This window comes from Crocodylus siamensis, chromosome 12 (genome assembly GCF_052110815.1).
Source record: "Crocodylus siamensis isolate JL-2025a chromosome 12, ASM5211081v1, whole genome shotgun sequence".
Lineage (NCBI taxonomy): Eukaryota > Metazoa > Chordata > Crocodylia > Crocodylidae > Crocodylus > Crocodylus siamensis.
Window position 1 is genome coordinate 26,962,682 of NC_143406.1, and position 22,046 is coordinate 26,984,727.

A 22,046-nucleotide genomic window follows, 5' to 3' on the forward strand; every position below is an offset into this window, starting at 1 on the left:
TTTAGTTGAAGCTCCCTGCCACCATCTTGAAGCACAGGCGTGCTGATGCATGAGACATTGTGGCGCTTTAATTAGAGCAGCTCTCAGAGCCACACTAATTAAAGCACCATCTCCTCTCCTCCCCACCCCAAGCCCCGGAGTACGTATAAAAGTGTCCATAGAAAATTAGGGTTAAAAGGGACCTCAGGAGGTTATCTAGTCCAACCCCCTGCTCAAAGCAGAACCATCCCCAACTAGATTATTTCAGCCAGGGATTTGTCAGACTGGGCCTTGACATCTCCATCTTTGGAGGTTTTTATCACCACCTCTCTGTTAGCCTGTTCTAGTGCTTCACCTCTCTTCTAGTGAGAGAGTTTTTCATAATATCCAACCTAAACCTTCCTCGCTGCAACCTGAGACATTTGTTCCTTGTTCTGTCATCTTTCACCACTGAGAAAAGTCTAGCTCCGTCCTCTTTGGAACCCCACCCCCCCTTCCAGAAAAGGAAATAGTATTTACTTACCTAAGTAAGAAAACTGCTTTGCAACTAATGCAAGTTATGTTTGTCCAACTGGAGACTTTAACTCCTGGTTTTTCTTTGCATTTGGCTGTAATTAAATGCATTATAGATGGATCACAGTTGATATGCAGCTGCAGTTTAATGCCATAATTCTCCCCTATGAATTGAAACACTGAGTCCTAATGCCAGTTTGCTTTGACCATTCTTCATCTGCAACTGTGGTCCCCCAAGATAAATTATTAAGTGTTATGACTCAGCTCACCCTTCTGTCGGTTTGTCAAGATCCATTAACTACCTTTTAAAAGCGAGATGTGGAAACTACCAGTGTTAGTGCATAGCAGGCTTCTAGATTTTAAAGGGCTCTGTCCCAAAGAATAAAGAAAGCCAGAGTGGGAAGCAATTAACCAATTCTCAAGGTACTTTATAAATTAGCATCAGGTTATTGCTTAAATCTGTATTGGCAAAGCTGGTTCAGTAGCTCAGTTTAACTGGTGAGAGAAGTCATTGCTGCTGCGAACAAAGCCTGGGGCAATTTATAGAGAGATTGAACTACATTTAACCTCATTAAGGAAATCCATTGAACTCTGTGCAACACTATTGAAAGAGATCTCCGTTCTAAAACATGCCAGCCATAGGTGCTGACTTCTATTTTTGCCAGGGAGTTGGGGTCTAAGATGATGCTTCATACCAACCCCCTCCCCCATGGCTCTGCCAGAGCAGAGCCAATGGTTGGGGGGAGAGAGGGGCAGATATGGGCTGCCTGCTTCAGGCTTGGGGCTCCCCGCCCTGCTGCCACTGGGGCTGGGCGAAGCTTCAGTCCCTGGTTCAATTAGACAGAGGTTCGGCCCAATTTGGTGGCCGAATCTCCGAATTGAATCGGAGGACCCTTTAATCTTGGGTCAGAACCCCAAATCAAATCAGAACCCTCCAAATCAATTCATAGAGATTCAGACAGATTTGGCAATTCGGACATAAATACAGCTTAAAATGTTTTTTCTACATACCTCTAGGTAGGAGGGTCTCTGAATGCTGCAATGCTGGGGCAGAAGCACAGGGGGCTCCCCAGCACACTCAGCAGCAGACCCAGAAGTGGACCAGAAGCACTTCCAGTCCACTTCCTGGTCCACTGGGGGAGAGCACGGGGAGGATCCAGTGTGCCCCACCCCCACCCCTGGCTCAGCGACTGGTGCCTCCTGGGTCTAGCGGGGGCGCACCCAGGGTTGCCCTGCAGCGGATTGCTGAGCCACAGGGTATGGGGGGACCCCCCCTCCCCCCCCAGCGTGCTTCCAGGCAGATACAGAAGTAGACCTGAAGTACTTCTGGTCCACTTCCGGGTTTGCTGCCAAGCACCCTGGAGAGCCCCTCGTGCTCCTGTGGGACACTCCATGTGCCCCAGCACTGCAGCAATCACGAGCTGTGCTGCTACCTCAGGGTACGTAGAAGAAAACTTTCAAAGCTGTGCCTGTGTCCAAATCACTGATTCCCCGAATCGGCATCGAATCTTCAGATTCAGCTGAATTGAATCAGGGTCAGTGATCCAAATCAATGGATCGAATCACTGTCCCCAATTTGGGCTGAATCTGAATCAAATACAGCCCATTTTGCACAGCCCTAGCTGCCATCCCCCCAGCAGTTGGGGGGCACAACTCTACACTGCCATCTCTGCTGCTGCTGCTGAGCAGGCAGGGGGCACCTTGCCATGGCAGTGCAGCTGGGGGCGGATGCAAGCTGCCTGCCACCTCTCACACAGATCTGTGGGACATGTGCCCCCACCCCTATTCCCCCCTTCCTAGGAGTGCATGCAGAGGCAGGGAGCCTCTTATCTGTGTGCCCAAAGATGGTTGATGAGGCCTATCCAGGATTGATAGACTCTACTGAAGCTTGGACAAGTGTTTCCATGTGGAATGGGTAGTGCTGGATTCTTCATCTGGTCCATGATGCACTCTTTCTGCCGGTCACAGTTTTCTATCTCCTGTTGTTGTCATAAGATTTCAAAGTCCTGAGATCCTTGCAACAAATTCTTCCTGCATTTGGGGCAGCCCTAGGCAGTAGTCTCCCACAAGTTGACATTGATGTTGCATTTTTTTAAATTTGGCCTAGAGGATGTCCCTGAAGCTATTTGTCTGCCTTTCTCTTGAGTTGTATGCCTTGGCTGAGCTGGGAAAATAAAACTTGCTTGGGAAGTCTGGAGTAGGACATCTGGATGATGTGGCCAACCCAACAAAGTTGATGTTGGATGGTCATCACTTCTACTCCTGGTATAGGAGGACACTAACATTGGCGCATCCGTCTTTCTGCTAGATTCGGAGGATCTTCTGCAAGCAGCACTGATGGTACTTCTCCAACCACTTTAGATGTCTCCTGTGCGTTGTCCATATCTCTCATCTGTATAGTAAGATGGGGATCACAACTGCTTGATTAAACCATAAACTTGGTTTTGGATCTGATATTGCAGTCTTCAAACATCCATTTCTTCAGGTGTTCAAAGCTTGCACTTGCACATTTGAGGCAATGTTGGATCTTTTTGGTTGATGTCAGCTTTCTGCGAGAGATGGCTTCCAGGGTACAGGAAATACTCAACGTTCTCCAGAGTCTCATTGTGAATCTGGATTACAGGAGCTGAGGACTGTTCTTTAAGAGCTTGTTGGTGGAGGATCTTAATCTTCTGAATGTTAAGTGTCAGCCCCATTTTCTTGTATGCCTTGGCAAAGACTGACAATTGCCTGAAGGTCTACTTCCAAGTGAGCACATGCTACAGCATCATCAGTGTACTGGAGCTCAGTGATTGACGTCAGGGTGGTCTTGGTGGTCAGGGTGGTTTTGGTTTTGGCATGGAATTGACTGAGGCTAAACAGCTTACTTTAGACAGTTTAGCTCTATTATGGAGCTAAACTGGAAGCTTATTGATGGTCAGAGGTAGCATTGCGGCAAGGAATATTGAGAAGAGAGTTGAAGTGATGATGCAGTCTTGCTTAACTCCCATTTTAACCTCAGAGGGGTCTGTGATAGATCCATTACTGAGAACCACTGCTCATGTACTGTCATGGAGCAAGCAGGGAATGGTGACAAATCTTGGGCAACCCTACTTCAAAAGGATCCTCTACAACAGTGGTCTCCAAAGTGGGGTTTGCAAAACGATCCATTGGGATGCGGGAAGAAAATATTAGCACTTCTATTTATATTTATATAAATATACATATTGGGGGTTCATGCTCAAACATTTTTTACTGATAGGGGTGCACAATCAAAAAAAAAGTTTGGAGACCACTGCTCTACAACATCACTTGGCTGACACAGTTGAAAGCTTTAATGAGGTCAAAGAAGGCTGTGTAGAGAGGCTTCTGTTGTTCCTGGCATTTCTCCTGCAGCTGGTGAGCTGTGAAGATCATGTCAGTTGTGTCTTGATGCCTGAAACCCATACTGAGATTCTGGGAGGAGCATTTCAGTAAGTGGAAGGAGATGGTTCAGGAGGGCTCTCACAATGATATCATCTATGGTGGATAGCAAGGTGATCCCTCTGTAGTTTCCACAGTCAAACTTGTCTCCTTTCTTGGCAACTGTCACAATTATGGCGTCTCTGAGGTCATCTGGGATTTTTTTCATCATTCCAGATCCTTCAGATGAGGGCATGAAGCTGTGACGTGAACTCCTCTCCCCCTGCGTGAAGATTTCTGTGGGGATTCCATCTGCTCGAGATGCCTTGTCATTCTTCATCTGCTTGATTGCTTTCCTCACCTCATCAAGGGTTGGAGGGATTCTGAGAGAATCTCTGACTGGGTTTTGCAGGATGGAGTTGAGCACTCTCATCAACAACAGAATCTTGATTGAGAAGGTTTTCAAAACACTTCTTCCAATGAGCATTGATGGTTCCTCTTTCCTTGGTCAGGTCTCCTCTATCCTTAGGTCTCAAGGGAGTTGGTCCCTGAGTGCTCAGACCATAGATAGCTTTGGTGGCACTGGAGAAACTGTGCATATCATGGATGTCAGTAAGATGTTGAATCTACTTAGCCTTGTCTTCCCACCATTTGTTCTTCATATCATGGGTCTTTGTTTGGACCTCTGTTTTGGCTTCTTGGAGATTCAGTTTCTTTTGCTTGGACTTGGTGTTGTGTTGCCAAATACCAAAGACCTTGTGCTTGAGCTCAGTCAACTCTTGGACCTCCGGTCATTCTTATCAAACCAGACTTGATGTTTCCTGGTCAGGTCTGTCCCTAGTGGCGGTGTGAGCTGGGCCAACCGCCCCAGGCTGTGCACTTTTTTTAAATCCGCCATTGACTCCTCCGTGTCCGGGGGCAGGGCCCTGCACAGGCTGATTTGCCCTGGGCCCGGCACCCTGCTCAGGTCATCCCTATTCCTGGTAGAGAATCAAAGTGTCTCTTCCCAAGTGCTGATGACTGTAGTTTTAAGGGCCCCCCACATGCTGCTGACATTCTTCCATTATTGATTGGAATTCACCAGTCTTTCATTGAGGTGCTGTTAGAAGAAGTCTCACTTACTTGCATCCTTAAGTCCTTCAACGTCACTCTTCCATTGGTATTGCTTCTGCTGCAGCCATCGTTTCAGAGTCAGTTTGTCAGTGATCAGTCCAGCAGTCATCAGCTCTTAACATAGCTTGGATGATGCGGATATCTTTGCAATCCCAGACACAGACAGTGACATAGGCAATCAAGTGCCAATGCTTAGACCATGAGTGTTGCCATGATGTCTTATGCCTGTTTTTCTGGCAGAACAGGGTGTTGGTGATGGTAAGTCCATGTTTTGCACGTTTGGTCAAGAGGAGGATGCTTTGGAGTTGACCTTTCCTACTCCTTCCTTGCCAGTGGTTCCATTCCAGAGGTTAGAATCCTTTCCGAATCTGGCAGTAAAATCACCAAAAAAAAAAAAAAAAAAGTTTATCTCCCTCGGAACATCGGAAAGGACTTAGTTAAGAGTGAAATAGAATTCCTTCTTGGTTTTATTGGCAGTATTAAGACTTAAGGCATATATGCACTGATGACAGTGGGATTTTGACTCCCTGCCAGGTTAAGATGGAGAGTTGAGGTGATCATTAATTCTGCTAGGAAACTCATTGGGTTGGTTTATGAGTTTATTCTTAATGGCAAAGCCAGCTCTGTGAAATCATTGTTCTCCTTCCTGTTTACCCTTCCAGAAGATGTAGTAGCCACCTCCATGTTCTTTGAGCTGCCCATCTCCCACTTGTTGGGCCTCGCTCAGTGCAGGTACATCGATGTTGTCACCTGAGTTCTCAGGCCGTGATTGCAGTGCAGTGCTCTAGGCATTCACTATTAAGGTTGTCCATGAGGGTCCTGATGTTCCAGGTCCTGAAAATAGTGTCTTCACTGATATTTTCAACTGCAATAAAGGGGATCCCAGTGGACACAGTTATCCAGTCAGGCAGAAGGTATACAGGCTATGTTTAGGGCACCTTTTTTAGTCCCCTCCCCAAGTGAGGTGAGCAGAGCGGATCCTGATGAGGGCTGGTTAGTGACAGTTACAGCTGCTGAATCATACTCCTGTCTTATCCAAGTGCTAGACAACCTTCTTATAATTGCCGCTTCATGCCAGTTCACGACTAGGAGCTTCCAGACCTCACAATCCTGCTCCCATTGCCAATAGCTGTTTGCCAAAGGGCTCAAGGAAAGTGCTGAAAACGCATACCTGTGCATGACTTCTTTGTGGAGAAGCTGCTGCACATCAGCTTCTACACGGCCCTTGACAGAACGGGACCTTGATCCAATGGCAAGGAGGCCAAGACAACTGGGGATCTCGTTCTGCTGCTGCCTGCATTTGCCTTCACAGCCGTTGACATTCTAGTATCTTCTTCCGCCTGTTCCAGCATTGAGGACTTGCAGATCCGTGGCTGCAAGCTGGGCAGGCTTATTATAGTGGCAACCTGTACTTGCCATGTCACAGCACTATCGAAGGATATATGTGGCTTTTCAGGAAGGAAAGCATTGCTATCTGCTGTCCTTGCCACATCCTGGTGGTACTGCTGCTGTTTGGTCAGTGACTGCTTATTTGGCAGTTACCCCTGCTTATTTCGCAGCTAACCTTCCCTGAAGGTCATTCCACCGTCTGCCACCTGTGGATGTACTGGGTAGCAGTACAGCTGTTCCCCACAGAAGTTGGCTGTAGTGTTAATATGGCATACTGTTAGTGCAAATATTTGTGTGCTCACATAAAGAAGCAAGCTAACACCAAAGGTGTTGCTTGCATTTCTTTTAAAAATACCTGCTTCTGGGATATGGTGACTTCTCTTGTTGGGTATTGAAGTAGGCTGGTACAAATGTCGCCTTGCGGAAGAAACTGGAGAAGAAATAAAGGTGCCCTGCACAGATTGAAAAGGGAAGAGCATAATTATGTACTAGATGACCTCCATGTCTTCTATAATATCTTTGTGCCATAAGGAGATCATTGTGTTCACATCTAAGTCATAGACCGCTTGGTGTATAAAACATCAACATCGTAGTCGTAGAGTTCACAAATGTAAGATTATGTCTACTACAAGTAGTGGGCTATTAATGTTTGTTGTTGGTTTGAGGTTTTTGTTTTGTTTTTAATTGGAGTGGTAATTAATAACCAGTAGTTTTGAAGGCAGTGGTTTTCATAACCTGCTCACATGCCTACTAAAATCTCAGCATAACTGGAACGCACAGAAAGCAGATGTTAGTAATGCTTCAACAAGACGGAAGTCATCTTGACTAGTATTACCAGTGAGAGCTAGGGAATGGCTCTGCATTACAGCATCATCAGGAGGTTAGTAGTGGTTTTGATTTGGACAGCAAAAGAAATTCTTTGCTTTCTGTTAGAATGCTATACAGTATGTTATAGAAATAGGCACCACAGTTGAATTTGGCAACTGCTTAACAATCCTTGTAGAATAGATAGTAGTATAACTGTAGAGAAGATGCTTGGGAAGGTAGGGAGAGTTAACTGTCAGTTAAGCTCATGTAATGTTGCTCATTACAGTGAAAAAATGTTGATTCTAAACATTGATGCCTTGCTAAGCCATAAGTGTGCAGGATGTAGGTAAAGTGTCAGCCTCATCAAATGCCATTAATCTTAATTCCAAACATTTAATAAGCAATCAACGAGATTCCTAAACAGAGTAAGGAACAAAGTTATCCAGAGTACCTATAATAAACTCTTTTCTTGGTCCATTTTCATGACTCTTTAGCCTGTGGTAGTTATAGTAGAAACAACAAAATTCTGTTGTTTCAAACTGTAAAAACAGCTGAGATCAACTTTTAGAAATCACAAACATATTAAAACTTCATTGAAAACTAGTGGGTTTTCTGCATTTTGTATCTTCCTCTCTAGTTTTGTAATTCAGATATTTCCTTTTTTCCCCTCAGTTCCTGTGTATGAAGAAAGAATTCCTATAAGTAAAAAGTTTTGGCCTATAGTAACCTTTTCTGAAGATGTGAAAAGAAACACTTTCTTTCTGTTCACTGTAAGAAAGCTGTTCAAAGTGACCCAAGTGATAAAACAAATAACTAAAAGCAGATAAAGTTCATTATCTTTATGGAATGGAGATGTGGTAAGACTAATAAAGTTTTCTTCTGGATGTTAAATTGACACCATTTCCATATAAAAACTACCCCTATTCACTCCATGGTTCATAACCATAAAATTCTTTATACAGTCTCCTTTATACTCTCTAATAATAGAAATTAAACCTAGAAACACTTCCAGCCTGTCCTGCAACCAGTGCAAAATTTATTTCCATATTTTTCTACTACTTTTACAGGACTGGAAGGGACCTATAGGCCAGAAAAAAGCCCTGCACTTGCTGGCTGCAGCAAGGGCTATGGGGGTTCTGAGGCCTTCTGGCAGAGCCACCCATATAGCCCCTGCTTCCTGATCACCCTGCCTCTGATGGCCCCCCCACCCAGCCCCAGCAATCCAGGAATCAAAAAAATAACCAAAACACACTCACCGACAGTAACAGCAGCTGTGGGGCCTCTGGGGCCACATGGCAGAGCCCCCCCCGCCTCAAGTGGCTGCTCTGCCTGGCCCCAGCATCCCAGCAATTGGGGGGAGAGCCCCACGTTCACTGGCTACAGCAGCAGGGATCACAGCCTCTGAGGGCTTGTGGCAGAGACACCACCGCCCCCCCCAACCACACACAGCACAGGGCATTGGGAGGCAGCAGGGATGGCCTGCCTGGCACCCGTGCCACAGCTGCTCCCAGACAGCATGCAGCACCCTGCTGAGTTGCGCTGCATCTACATCATGGGGCAACTGCAGTGTGGGTGCCAAGTGGGGGTGTGATCCCTGCTGCCCCAGGGTGTGTAGGGGGGGCTCTGACACAAGCACCAAGAGGCCCCCAATCACCACTCCTGCAGCTGGTGAGTACGGGGCTTTTTTAAATTGCCTGGATGCTGGGGCCATGCAGGGCAGCCATCAGGGTTAGGACTGGGCAGGGGGCGGGGAATCGGGGAGCGGGGTCTGTGTCGGGGGATCTGCCACATGGTCCCAGAGCTTCCACAGCTGCTGCTACAGCTGGTGAATGTGGGGCTTTTTTTTTTCTTTGCTTTTTTTTAAGTGCCAGGAGGCTGGAGCTGGGTAGGGCAGCCATGGGCGCCTAAGCCTGCCTCCACTCGGCGGATCTGAATCTCAGTATTTTTTCCAAATAGATTTGGAGGCCTCGGATTTAATTCAGACCTTTTAATGGGTCTCCCAATATGACGTGGAAATTTGGCCACCGAATCAGGTCAAATTTCCTCTGAGTTGAATGGGCGATAGAAGCTTTGCACAGCCACAGCATGCAAAAAGCCAGGAGCACAGCCTGGCAGTTTGGAGACCAGCATCTGACTAGTAAGTCTGGTGTGGGGGAAGGGAGGAAAGGGGTGTGGGGGGACAGATATAGGCCCCCGGGGTGAGGGAGTGTGTGGGGTTGGGGCATGGCAGGGCAGAGCGGATGCAGGATGGAGCCATAAGCAGCTCTTCGGAGCTGGGGGTGGTGTTCCTGCTGCTGTGCGAGGACATGGGGGCAGTGTGCCCCTGGATCTGCACAGGGTGGGATGGGGTGGAGCAGCCTGGGGCCAGGGGTTGTGCCAGGCTCTTCCTGGTAGGGGCTGGGCCAGGCTATGCTGCAAGCAAGGTGCACAACAGTGGTGCTGGGAAAGGCCTATAGGGGGGCCTATAGTGAATTTTGTGGTGGCTGCAACCCCAACCATAGCACCCTCCCAGCACCATCACCTACCCCAAGCACAGCACAGTCCAGGCCAGCCCCTGCCAGGAAGAGCTTGTCGCTGCCTCACCCCACAGCAGCATCCCGCCCTAGCCTGCTCTGCCCTATAGAGATCTAGGGGCACCCCCCCCCATGCACTCCCAGGTTGCCTGCAGGGCAGAAGCCCCCCTGTTATCCCCAGGTGAGCCACTTGCAGCTCTGTCCCGCACCAGCTGTGCAGCGCCTGCCTCTGCCTCCCTCCCTCACCGTGAGGGGCCTCAACTGTTCCCCCATGCCCCTTCCCTTCCCCCACACCAGACTTACCAGCCCAACCCTGGTCTCCAAGCTGCCCAGCTGCATATTGGAATCAGATCGGTATCAGCTGATACGGCTCCTTAAAAATTGGCCATCAGTATTGACCCAAAAAATCTCTATCGGTACACCCCTAATTTACATCTCAGAATATAATTTAGCCTTAAATAGCTGTTTCTTACTTGTAAAGCTAAAGGGCCCTTTAAATTGCTTTATTGTCAAATGAAAGGATCTACATGGATATCTAATGACCTTAGTCACACACTGATACCATGCCTTTAGTCAGTTTGTCTTAAATTTCCTGCAGATCTCCATGTAGGTGAGCTCTTAGCTTTCCTCATTCCTCCTGTAGTAGTAATACCAGACAGCATGTTGGTAGTCTTTCTCTACTCAAACACAGGACTTAAGTGTAGTTGCTTCTTCAAGTCAGGCTCAGATAATAGTCTGGTCTCAGTTTTCTTTCCCCTCTCTGCCTTTGAAGGATTGGCTTTTTAACATGTGCAGCCAGGCCTGTATGCACACTAGTAGATGCATCCACGCTGAGCTATGTGTAGTCTTTTGACCCCCTGTTCTGAAGCCATTTGACATCAATGAGTATTTTGTACTGACTTCATTGGCATATGGATTAGGGCTTTGGTGTGCCTGCCAACAAAGAGAAAACAAAGGACAGTGTGCAGAGAAGAAAACAGCGAATGGGGACAAAAATGGCCAAGCCTTAAATTTTGTACATTTTATGTAATGCTTAGCATGATGTGGCACTGACATAAATGGCCTCCTGGCACTACCACAACATTAGAGGCAGCAGATTTCAAAGGATGACACCAGAGAGACACTCCACTGTAGAGGAGAGATTCCAGCCGGGCAGACTGAGACCCCCATGGTGAGGGAGGGAGTAGGGTTGGGGCAGGTGCTACCCAGCCTGAACGGGACACAGAACAGAGCTGTGGCTCATCCAGGGGGTGTGGCGGGCTCCCCCCCTGCATGCACCCTGGGAGAGCATGCCCCACTCCACACACAGATCCAGGGGCACACCCCCCATGCCCTCCCAAGGTGTGTGCAGGGTGGGAGCCACCCTCCCTCCCCTACACCCCCTGGGTGAGCCAGTTGCAGCCCTCAATCTGCTCCCCCCCACCCCCCACGCTTCTTCCTTTCCCCTACACCAGACTTAACGAGCCAGAAGCTGGTCTGCAAGCTGCTGAGCTGCACTCCTGGCTATTTGCATGCTGTGGCTGTGCGCTTGCACGGGGCATTTACTGGCCACATTATCAGCCACATCGGGCAACAAAAGCCGATTTCCAGTACTTTCAATATGCCCTACATTTGTGACAATCCAGTAAGGGACTGATGTATTGGTGCACCTCTAGTTGCAGTAAGAGGGAATTGTACTTCCCTGTATTAGGAGGAGGGACGCTTTGAGGACAGTTCAGTATTTAAAAGTCTCTGGGTTCTTCAGATGGACGGTAATGGGAAAATGTGGAGTGTCCTTAAATTTGGATGTAAACGTTTCCTCATTTATAAAATGGGGTCTTCCATGGACCGATATTCTATATAGTCCTCCTTGTGCACGCTGCAGAAACCCCAAAGCAGAACCTCAGGACAACCTTCTAATATTAACTGCAAACAAATGCATTACAAGAAATCCATCTTTCAGAACTGAGGTGGGAACAAGGGGTCACACCCTTCAGTTGGATTCTGAACATTTGGTTTCAGAAATAGGAGGATGGGATTCAACCCAAAAAGTGGGCATACACCAGTGGTTTCGCACCTTTTGTGGCCAGCAGACTGCCATCATCCCTCAACAGTTTCCACTCTTACCTGTACACAAGTATGTAGGCTGCTCCAATGCTCTGTAATTATAGTGTGTTGGAGCAAACTTGATTAATCGTCTGCTGGAGTATAGCAATTGCTGTGCTCCGGCAGCCTCCTGCATCTTGTGTGTAAATGTCTGTGTGCCTCAAAAAATCAAATGAGCTTTAGTTCAAGCACCCCCACCACCACCATTTTGACACGCAGGGGTGCTCATACATGAGCCACTGTGGTGCTTTAGAGTGGCTCTCAGAGCCACTGTAATTAAAGTGCTGTCTCCCCCCTCCCCCCCCACACACACACACGTGCACAGTGTCAGGTGCCTAATTAAAACCCCAGCCCACAGAGTCAAATGCCCTTGTTAAATTCTTCATAGAAAAGGAAGGGGAGGGGAGCACACCGTCTGCAGATCTATCAGGGCCTTAGGCATCAGCATGGTAGAATTGCTGTTCTGTGCTGTTCTTCCTCCCACCTCTCAAGTCTGCGCATTACAAAAAAATGAAAGCAGATATTCTAAACCAAGAATTGTTGCTCCCCTCATTTATTTTCTAGGCAGCTTACAAAGTCAGTTTAACTTGTGCTTGCCTTATTTTCAAATATATCTCATTTATTTATAAAATGTGCATCTGTTTTCAAAATACACTAATTTAATATTCAACTACTGTCTAGCACTATCTGGATCAGAGTTACCACTATCCTAACTCTGGTATATTTATGAATTTATTTTGCCTTTGATAGGCAAAGGTTTGTGTTTTCCTCCAAACTGAAGCAAACCAGGAAGAAAACAACTCTGTATATACAGTAGGGCTGTCAATTAATTACCATTAATGTGCACAATTAATGCAACCAGTTAACACCTTAATTTTTTTTAACACATTAATTGCATATGTGGTTTTGGAGCCTGCACCTGGGCTGCCCTGCCCCAGTGCCATTACTACCGCCTCCAGGCTGCCCTGCGGGACAGTGGTGGCAGTGCAGAGGAGCCGTGGAACAGTCCAGGTGCAGGCTCTGGTCAGCTGAAGCAGGAAGTGGGGGAGGGGGAATGTACCCACCCACGCAACCATCCACAACATCCCCGTTCCCGCCCCCCCACCATGCATCCCCAGTCTGGGTCCCCAGGGAGTGGTGGCGACAATGACCCTGTGCCCCCTCAGAGGCAGCCACTGCCAGCAGGTAGGGGTAGGATTCCTGCGGAGCCACATGCCCAGCCCTAGCCCAGCGCCAGTTGGAGCCCGAGCCATGCACAGCACCACTGACACTCTCCTCTGCATGTCTCCCGGGCTACCGCCAGGACCTGCACAGAGCTGCTAGTCCTGGCAGGAGCCCAGGTGGCACAGGCAGGAAAGCAGCCTGTGGCGGCACTGGTCATGGCTTGGGCTCTGGCAGCACTGAACTGGGGCTGGGCATGGGGTGCATGCTTAGAGGGCTGCAGGAGATGGATCTGTGGGAGTCCTGCCTCCACCCGCTGGCACCAGCTGCCTCCCTGGGGCCACCATCACCACTGCTTCCTGGGGGCCTGGACCTGGGATGCATGGGGACCTGCAGGCCTGGAGGTGGCTCATGCCAGAGGTCCCAGGTGGTCCCAACCTGCCCCAAGTTTGAGCCATGGAGCCTGAGGGTGCCCCACAGCAGCAGCTCTGCAGGTTCTAGTGGGATGTGGACTTCAGGTGGCTGCAGCAGGAAGGTAGGGAGGACACCCAACCACCCCCGTCCAGGGCCCCAAGCAGCAGGGCTGGCAGCGCCAGGGGTTCAGGGAAGGCAACGCTGGGCCACAAGTAGAGCTGCCTGGTATCTTCAGGCCCAGCGCAAATCAGGACTGCCTGAGACCCACTGAGCAAGTAAGCAGGGAAATCTGGGTTGGGGCTGGGGCTGGTGCCAGGGCCGGAGTAACTGCCCCCAGCCTGGGCTGCCTGTGGCTGCTGCTTCTCAGACAAGAGTAGGGTGAGCCCCTTGCTGCTGGAGCTGTGCTTGGGCAGGGGCGCATCATGAGTCAGACAGCTCTGCAGAGACCCTGCTCAGATTGGGCATCCTGTCGGAGTATTCAGGGGTTCCCCCTTCCCGGGCTCCAGGCCCCCCTGCAGGCCTCCAGGCTCCAAACCTCACACAGACACCCACACCCCCTACACCTTCACATATCCTTCCCCCATGCACACACTCACCCCACACCCACCCCCACCCATACAAAGTACCTGCATAATTTTGCATTATTTTGAGTTTTTCTGCACATAACTTTGAGTTTTTCTCTGTGCAATTAATCATGATTAGTTGCTACTGATTTGTTTAATTGTGCAATGAATCACAATAAGATTTTTTAATCATTTGATAACCTTAACATAGAATATATAACTTACAAGTTTCAAAGCATTTTTTATATATACTGTTGTCAGAAAAGAACTTGCCTGTAAATGGTTAACTTTGAAATGCTCTCTGGCTAGTTGGCATGCACCTATTGGTTTTTTTTAAAACGCTCAAAATAATCTTTACTATCATATAACGCTCCTGCACAGCACCTTAACTGTACCTAATGCAGAGGGGGGGAGGGCCTCTTGAATGTGATAAACGCCTTTGCCTTAGAGTATATCTGTACTGCAGTCAAAAGTATGATTTGCACCTCATGTAGATCTGTACCTGCTGACTTAAATTTAGCTGAACAGATGCCAATAAGAGTGAAAATGCAGCAGCATTAATTTTAGCATTGCTTGTACTGAGTTTCTGGGTTCATATTTAGGTGGCTGACATGCACTGCAGCCTGTGTTGCCATACTCTCACTATTGTGGATACCCATGCTAGCTAGCTAAATTTAAAATTAGCATGTGTATACCTACCAGTGCTGCAGTCACACCTTGCCTGCAGTGGATATGGACCTTCATCTAGATATGATTGGTAGCATCTGACAAAGAAAGGTGTTGTCTACAAAAGTGAACGCCTCTGAACCAGTTAGTTTCTAAGGTGCCAAATGTGCCTTTGGATCCAGTGAAAATCATGAATGTATGCACAGTCTCCTGGGGGTTAAAAACCCTGTCCTTTCAGCTCTTGCTCATGAGAGAGGCTTGCATTTTTTTAGAAGAGATTTTCTGATGTTAATGGTAGCAGGTCTCTCTCTGTGGGACAGCCCTAAGCAGTGATTCAGTGACAGAAGTGCACACAAGCCCATGAACTCACAAGGCCAGTGCATTACACTGGGTGCTTATAGTCCAGATGGTACACATTTTTCATGAAGAGAATGCTGCATTTTGAGCAAAGCTTACAGTAGCTATCTTTGAATATATAGGATGTTAACATCCTCTTTATCACAAAGTTAACACAGTCATAAGTTGAGCACGTTCAAATGTGCAGAGATGTCTGTTGCCAGAATAATTATTGTGGGGAACTCTTCCACACTTTTAAATGTGTTCAGAATTTACATTTGGGTTTATTTCTGCCATGCTAGTTAAATGTCGATTAACATAATAAACACTGTCTGCTTGTGTGAACAGAATTGAAATTTCATCTGAACTTATTCATGACAGGAAGGAGTTTCTTGCCAGCGCAGGCCAAACTGAATGTCTGTTTCTAAGGGGGCTAAGGAATGGTCTCTTACAACGAATCTCTAAATATTCTTCCTCTTTTTTTTTTTTTCCCCCCTTGTAGGAAAAAGTATGCATCCATGAAAGGCCCAGTGAAGTCTTTATCTCCCTGTCCTTCTGTAAGAACAATTTGTGCAGGTATGGATGAGTACAGCCGCTTTGTGGATTGGGACAAGATGGATGCCAGCATCCAGAACCAGGACCCAAAGGAGTTAACTTGCACAGAGTTCCAGGAACTGAAACATCTGGCCCGACAGGGCTACTGGGCCAAGAACCACTCTTTGCGAGCCAAAGTATACCACAGACTCATTAGTGACATTCCATGCCGCACAGTAACACCAGATGCAAATGTGTACCGTGACATTGTTGTGAAGATAGTTGGCAAACGTAATAGTGGCACCCTCCCACTGCCAGAGTTTGTGGATAATAGCCTGGTTCCCACTTATTGCTTGAATGCTGAAGGCATTGTGGGTGTCAGGAAGATAATTTCCTGCATTGCTAATCAATTCCCTGACATATCGTTCTGCCCAGCACTGCCTTCTGTAGTTGCTCTGCTACTCCACTACAGCCAGGATGAGGCAGAGTGTTTTGAGAAGGTGTGTCGCATCCTTGCTTGCAATGATCCCTCCAAGCACCTCATTGATCAGACTTTCCTGGCTTTCGAGTCCTCCTGTATGACCTTTGGTGACTTGGTTAACAAGTATTGTCAGGCAGCACACAAGCTGATGGTAGCAGTATCTGAGGATGTGCTAGAAGTGTACTCTGACTGGCAACGGTGGCTCTTTGGAGAACTGCCCATGGTATATATTGCTCGGGTCTTCGATGTATTTCTGGTGGAGGGCTACAAGGTGCTCTACCGGGTTGCACTGGCCCTTCTCAAATTCTTTCATAAAGTAAGAGCTGGGCAACCTATGGAGTCAGACAATATACAACAGGACATTCGCACTTTTGTGAGGGACATTGCCAAGTCAGTGTCTCCTGAGAAGCTCCTGGAGAAAGCCTTTGCCATACGACTTTTTTCCAGGAAGGAAATCCAGCTTCTACAGATGGCCAATGAGAAGGCCTTGCAGCAGAAAGGCATCACAGTCAAACAGAAGAGGTAAGGCCTCTAGATACTATATTTACTCTATTTGGAGTTACCATTAGAGTTACTATTAGTCTTACCCACTGGACTCCATGGAAGTAGTGCTGGTGAGCTTTTCTATCTCTGAGGGAGCAGCCGTACTTGGTTAAGAGGGTGAAAGGGTCTAGTAACACATCATAGTATTTTCACTCTATCAGATTATTATTCTGAATAACCTGGCTGCTGTACTAAGCGAATGATTCTCAGCTAGGGTGCCACCAGATCCTTGGAAGGGTGCTTTGAAGTAAGGAGATAAGCACAGGTTCAGGCTTGGCCTGGCCGATTTCCCCCACCTGAACTACATGGCCCCTCTGCAAGGAGGTAGATACTGTAGTGAAAGCCACCCAGTTGCGATAAATTATACAGTTCACTAGTTATGGAGGGGTGCCTCAAGTCTGAAGAGGTTGAGACCCACTTAAACATTACTGAAATTGTAACAGGAAAAATATTCTAAATGTCAGAGCTTTGGAAATAAATCAGTATATCACCATTTGCTTAAACAGCGATGAATTTCCAACTATTTAGTACAGCTAGATGTTAAATTACTCCTGTGATGTAAAACTTGTATTGTTCCTGGCTTTAAGCTGGAAGACATCTTAGTGAAGTAGAAGCAGAAATTGGAAAATAGAGCTATATGGGGAGGGGTAGCACCTAAGCAAGTGTGAAAATGAATTTTTGCACTGGTGACTTCATTTTTATATTAAACAACAAATGCGTTATGTTTGCAGTTTTCAGTATTGGACAGCACTGTGTTGCAACGGAGGCAAACACTTAACAGAGCATTAATATGCTCAGAGCACAGCCCCCAGTACATTCATAGTAGATACAATAAAGAACTCCTAGGACTGGTGTTCCAGCTCTACCTATGGTAGCAATATTAGTAGCTGATGTATGTATCTCACATCAAACAAGCTAGGATATCAGAGGAAATAAGTGATGTATTAAATACAAGTATATTTAGATAAACAAATACAGGAATTCTGCAGTCACAGCAACATTCCCAAGGTCAGTTTGGTAAGTGAAACAAATCTCTTTCGAATGCTGTCTTTTGGCATTTAAACCTCTGAGGACTTCAAGGATTTGACTATCCCTTCTGGCCTTCACATGCTTGCAAATTCAGGAGTATATTATCTGGAACCAAGAGACCCAAAGATGATCTTCCATTCATTTTCTCTAAATATGAAGGATCAGGAGGTATCCATAACTAATGTACTTGTGTCTCTTTAAAGCCCGTTATGCAAAACACTGAGCTACAGTAAAAGTAGGCCTGGAAAACCTTTATTTGCAGTTACTGAAACAAGTACTGAGACATATCTTGTCCTATAAAATAACATCAGCTTGGCGTGCTGCTCTTATCCACAACTGCTCATCTCTAAAGCGGTTGTTCCTTTTTAGCTGTTTATTCCTGGAATCTCATATCATGTTTACACCCTGCCTGCATTGTGCCCTGCAGGCCTTGATATGTTGATGTTTCTTGTTCTGTCAGACCACTGTAAAAAGTCAGTACCTGCCTTTGGCAGACAATCTAAGTATCCCTTTCAAGGTCTCTGTCCACTGGGAGTATTAGTCAGAAACTGCAGGCATGACAGTTGCAGTGGTAACAGTAGCCTCCAGACCATTGCTTTCAGTGCACAGAACCGGAAGTGCTGACTTACTTGACAGTGTGGATATCTAACTTGCTTTCTTCTAAACAGAAGGCCAGAAGAGGTAAAATGTCCTCTGGGTATGCTTTTCAGCAAGAGAGCTGAGCGTAAAGGAGTAAAGAAAATAGACGCTGCTACTGGTTCAGAAGTGTCTTGTAGGGAGCGCTCGTGGGCAGAATAACAATAGGGCTGCTTTAGAGTCCCTCAAACTGGAGTACATTTATCGCCATCTTAAAGGAGCTGGCAGAATTGCCAACTAATAAAGAGCTTTTTTCCTTTATGTGATACTTGCTGAATCACACTAGAGTGATCTCCCTTGGAGTTCCACTGTGAAAGTAGATTTGATCCACAACTTTTATGCAGGCAAAGGTAAGTGCCACAAAAGTGCGCTCCCTCAGTGTTTGACAGTCTTGGCCGTCTTATTCAATCCTGTTTGGCCTGCATGAGAAGGCAAGTGGGTCACAAAATACATAGATCTGTCAGATAACAAGAAAGAAATAGAATTGAGCATAGGAAAAGAAAACTGATGCCAAACAAGAAATGTTAACCTGTCTTTTTCTTTTTCTCTTTTTTTTTTCTTAGTGGTCGTTTGATTCAAACCTCACTGTGTGTGTTTCTCTCCAGGCTCCTTTCCTTCGCTTTGTTGGGGATGTAGAAAATCACTGATCTCTTTTCCTGTCTTTTTTTTGTCTTTCTCCTCATATGTTCTCCTTCTGTCAATTCCATTACCACTGCACCCCTCCTGTCTGCAGTGTTACAGCTCCTAAAAGGTAGGTTTAAAAGCCTTGAATTTTTGGGCTTTGCTTACTACTTCCATCTTTGCTTGGCTGAGTCTTTAAAGGCTGTCTTCCCTGCTAGTGCTGGGGCAATTGTGCCAGTACTGATTGCAACATAATTAGTTCCTTTGTCCTCGCAGAGTTAGTACAGAGCACCCATAAAGTTGTTAAAATGAGGATTCATGGAATTGGCCTCCTGAAATACCATATTTGCAGTGTCACACAGGTTTCTTAAACTTCATTCTTGAATTAAGGAAATGTTAGTGTCTGGGCTGGAACCGCAAATGTTCTTGGTTGGATATTTAGCCTTCTCTACACTGGGAGGAAAAAAGATACCATGGCTGAAAATATCTCAGACATGTTCATAGTTCTTTCTGTGTACTTTACCAGCCACATCTGAGTCTTGGCCGGTAACGGGACTTCCTGGGCATCAGTACAATATACATAATTAGCATGTTCATACCAGCATAAAGTCAGGTTTATCACTATGTAAGATAAAACCTGGGCAGCCTGCTTAAAGGATTAACCACAACTACATAATATCTAACTGGGAGAACATTTTTCAGCATGACTTACTGATATTTATATCAGGCATTAAGTCATCTCCAAAATGTTTAAATAGAAATATTGGTCCAAAAAAATTAATATTCTGTCTTTCTCTCCATGTGGCTGTCATAGCTTCTTAGCCACTGGTTAATGAAGTCAGTCACTGAGGCTTTCTTGGCCTGAGAAGCACAAGAGTGGATGGTTTTCCCTGAGATACAAAGATACTAGGGAAGAAAAGAAATATCATCTTGTAAGCACTTAGAACCTTTCAGAGCCACAAATGTGTAGAATTCTAACTTGCAGTGTCTTCCAGAGGCTCCCATGGTTACCTCTACAGGCGTCCTGAGCTAACTTCAGAAAGTGGAAAAGACAGATAGATGGACTGATGCAGTGGTGTCCAACCTTTTTGTCCAACAGGCCGAATTGGCAGCGCCCAGCTCATCCACGGGCCAGCTGGTGCTCCCAATGTGGCACAGGCATGGCAGCCACCATCTGGTTGCATGGGGGAGGGCAAGCCAGCCCCAGCCCCAACCCCAATACAGCTCTGCAGTGCAAAAGAACATGCCCTGGCCCTGAAGAAAGGGAGAGTGTGTGGCCCAGTCCCAATCAAGAAGGAGGCAGGGGAAGTAGCCTGGCTCCACTGGGGAAGAGTACATCTACATCACTTGGTTCCAACTGGCTGTGCAGGGAATGGGGTTTGGGGATTTGGTGAGGGAAGGGTGGCCATATTAATGGCCACTACTCCCTCACTGCCAAATTTCTGGACCTGTGAGGAGCCCAACGGGCCAGATATGATGGTCCACAGGCAGGAGGCTGAGCACCCCTGGACTAATATATAAGATCAAAATCAGAATTAATTTCCTCATACCTTAAATGAAACCACTGCTTAAAGAACCCCATGAAAACTCAGATGTTATACAGAGTATTGGGGCTGGAACATCCAGCAACCAGTAAAGTCCTTATTCTAGTGAGTCAGATTTCATAGGAAGAATATATGTTTTGATGTACACCAGATGCAAGTCTTCCAGAAGCAAAACAAAGCCTTTATCCTGCCCTGAATTGCACAAGTTGCCTTAAGGCATCTTCTCCACCCTTCTGTCTCACGCAGTCAGGGTTTGAGTTCCTGGTGTATAAGGCTATATGTGATTTTGAGGCACAGGATCTCATTGTTGCTTACCCTCTCTCCAGGTACTGAAAGAGTTTAAAATGTCATGAGTTTAATAATTTGCAAAAATCCTAGGACTACCGACCCAAAACAAGAAATGGAGAAAGCGATCTAATTTCACTTCATGTTGGAACATCCCTTCCATTAATTACCTTGGAATACATATAAAGTATGCCTGTGCTGGTTGCTGATGATGATATATTAAATTTAAGTTAGCCAGATCTTCTTCTCAGTCCCTTGAATCTCTAAGTGAGCACAAATCCCCAGTATAATAGAAAAAAAATTGTAAAGTGTAAATATTTATTTAATTTGCTACATACATGATACAGTATGGAGGGTTCATTTCCTTCTGGAGAAGACAATGTGAATGAGGTTTGTTTTGTTTTTTATTTTTAATATGCACTAGACTGAAATTTTCAATAGTGGAAATTCCAGTAAATTTCTCTGAAGTATGGAGGGGGGGGAACCTTAATGAAGAATGAAAATCTTCAACCATGAAATGGACACAGCTCATCCAGTGCCAATTTCAACCAGCAGCCATTAAAATTGCATAGATAATCCATGTCCCATGGATTTTTTTCCAAACTACTGAGTCTTTCCACATAGAATTGGAAGGGATCTCCTCCACCATTAGGACCAGTCCCTTGTGTTCTTAGGCAGCAAAGATTTACCCAGAGATTCCTAAAAAAAAATGTCTAGATGACAGTTAGTGGTTCCTATTAATGAAATACCATGCGGTTCAGAATTAGCCGTATAGAATTAATTTTCAGCAAGGTATATCAGAGCCATCTGTGCTGCCTGCCCAAGTTGTTAATTTTGCTTTTACTTTGAAAAGCACCTGCTCTATTTGAGTAAAGTAAAAACAACTCTTTTCAATACCGAAACGCAAACATAACTCTTCTAGTATTCTATCCGGTCACTTCCAATTAGCAGTCTTTTATCTGAACAGCTTCTAATTCATCTTTGCTGGTCCAAGTTATTCAGTGACTTATTAATTAAATGGAAATCTGATAAAGGTAACTGCCAAGTGTCCAAGTATTCCAAGATTTGAATGCTTTTTTTTTTTTTTTTTCCTTTTAGAATGTGACTTCTACATGAGGGAGAGGTTGGATGATTGCAGAATGTATATAAGCATTAAACTTTAGGACGATTGCTAAGAGTAAGAATTCTATAAGAATGTTAGTGACACACAAGGTCAAACTGGAGTATGGATAGACAGGAGTCATTTATCCAGAACAGTTCAGGATAACCAGGCAAAGGAATAAAGGAGATAGAAGTAGCACTTTATATTCACAATCCTTGAGGAAATAGAGAAACTGAGCTCTGTGTGCCCCTCAATGCTTATTAGAGGTTTTGTAGATATCTTTCTACATAATGCCCTAATGATGATTCTTATTAACTTTAGGTTTATTTACCATTTTCCATCCAGATTCTA

The 22,046-nt window shown here is 46.0% G+C and overlaps 1 protein-coding gene across 6 annotated transcripts in view; it reads left to right on the top strand.

The window, feature by feature from the left end:
* TBC1D24 (TBC1 domain family member 24) overlaps positions 1-22,046 on the top strand; it is a 51,486-nt gene that overhangs the window by 13,032 nt on the left and 16,408 nt on the right. For 4 of the 6 annotated variants that reach the window (XM_090023862.1, XM_090023861.1, XM_090023864.1 and 1 more), the window contains exons 2-3: positions 15,423-16,457; positions 18,877-18,894. In XM_090023862.1, the coding sequence (XP_089879988.1) occupies positions 15,439-16,457; positions 18,877-18,894 (1,037 nt within the window). In that variant the 5' untranslated portion in view covers positions 15,423-15,438. The remainder of the gene's footprint in view (positions 1-15,422; positions 16,458-18,876; positions 18,895-22,046) is intronic. The other 2 variants (XM_090023865.1, XM_090023866.1) reach the window with 1 other exon arrangement.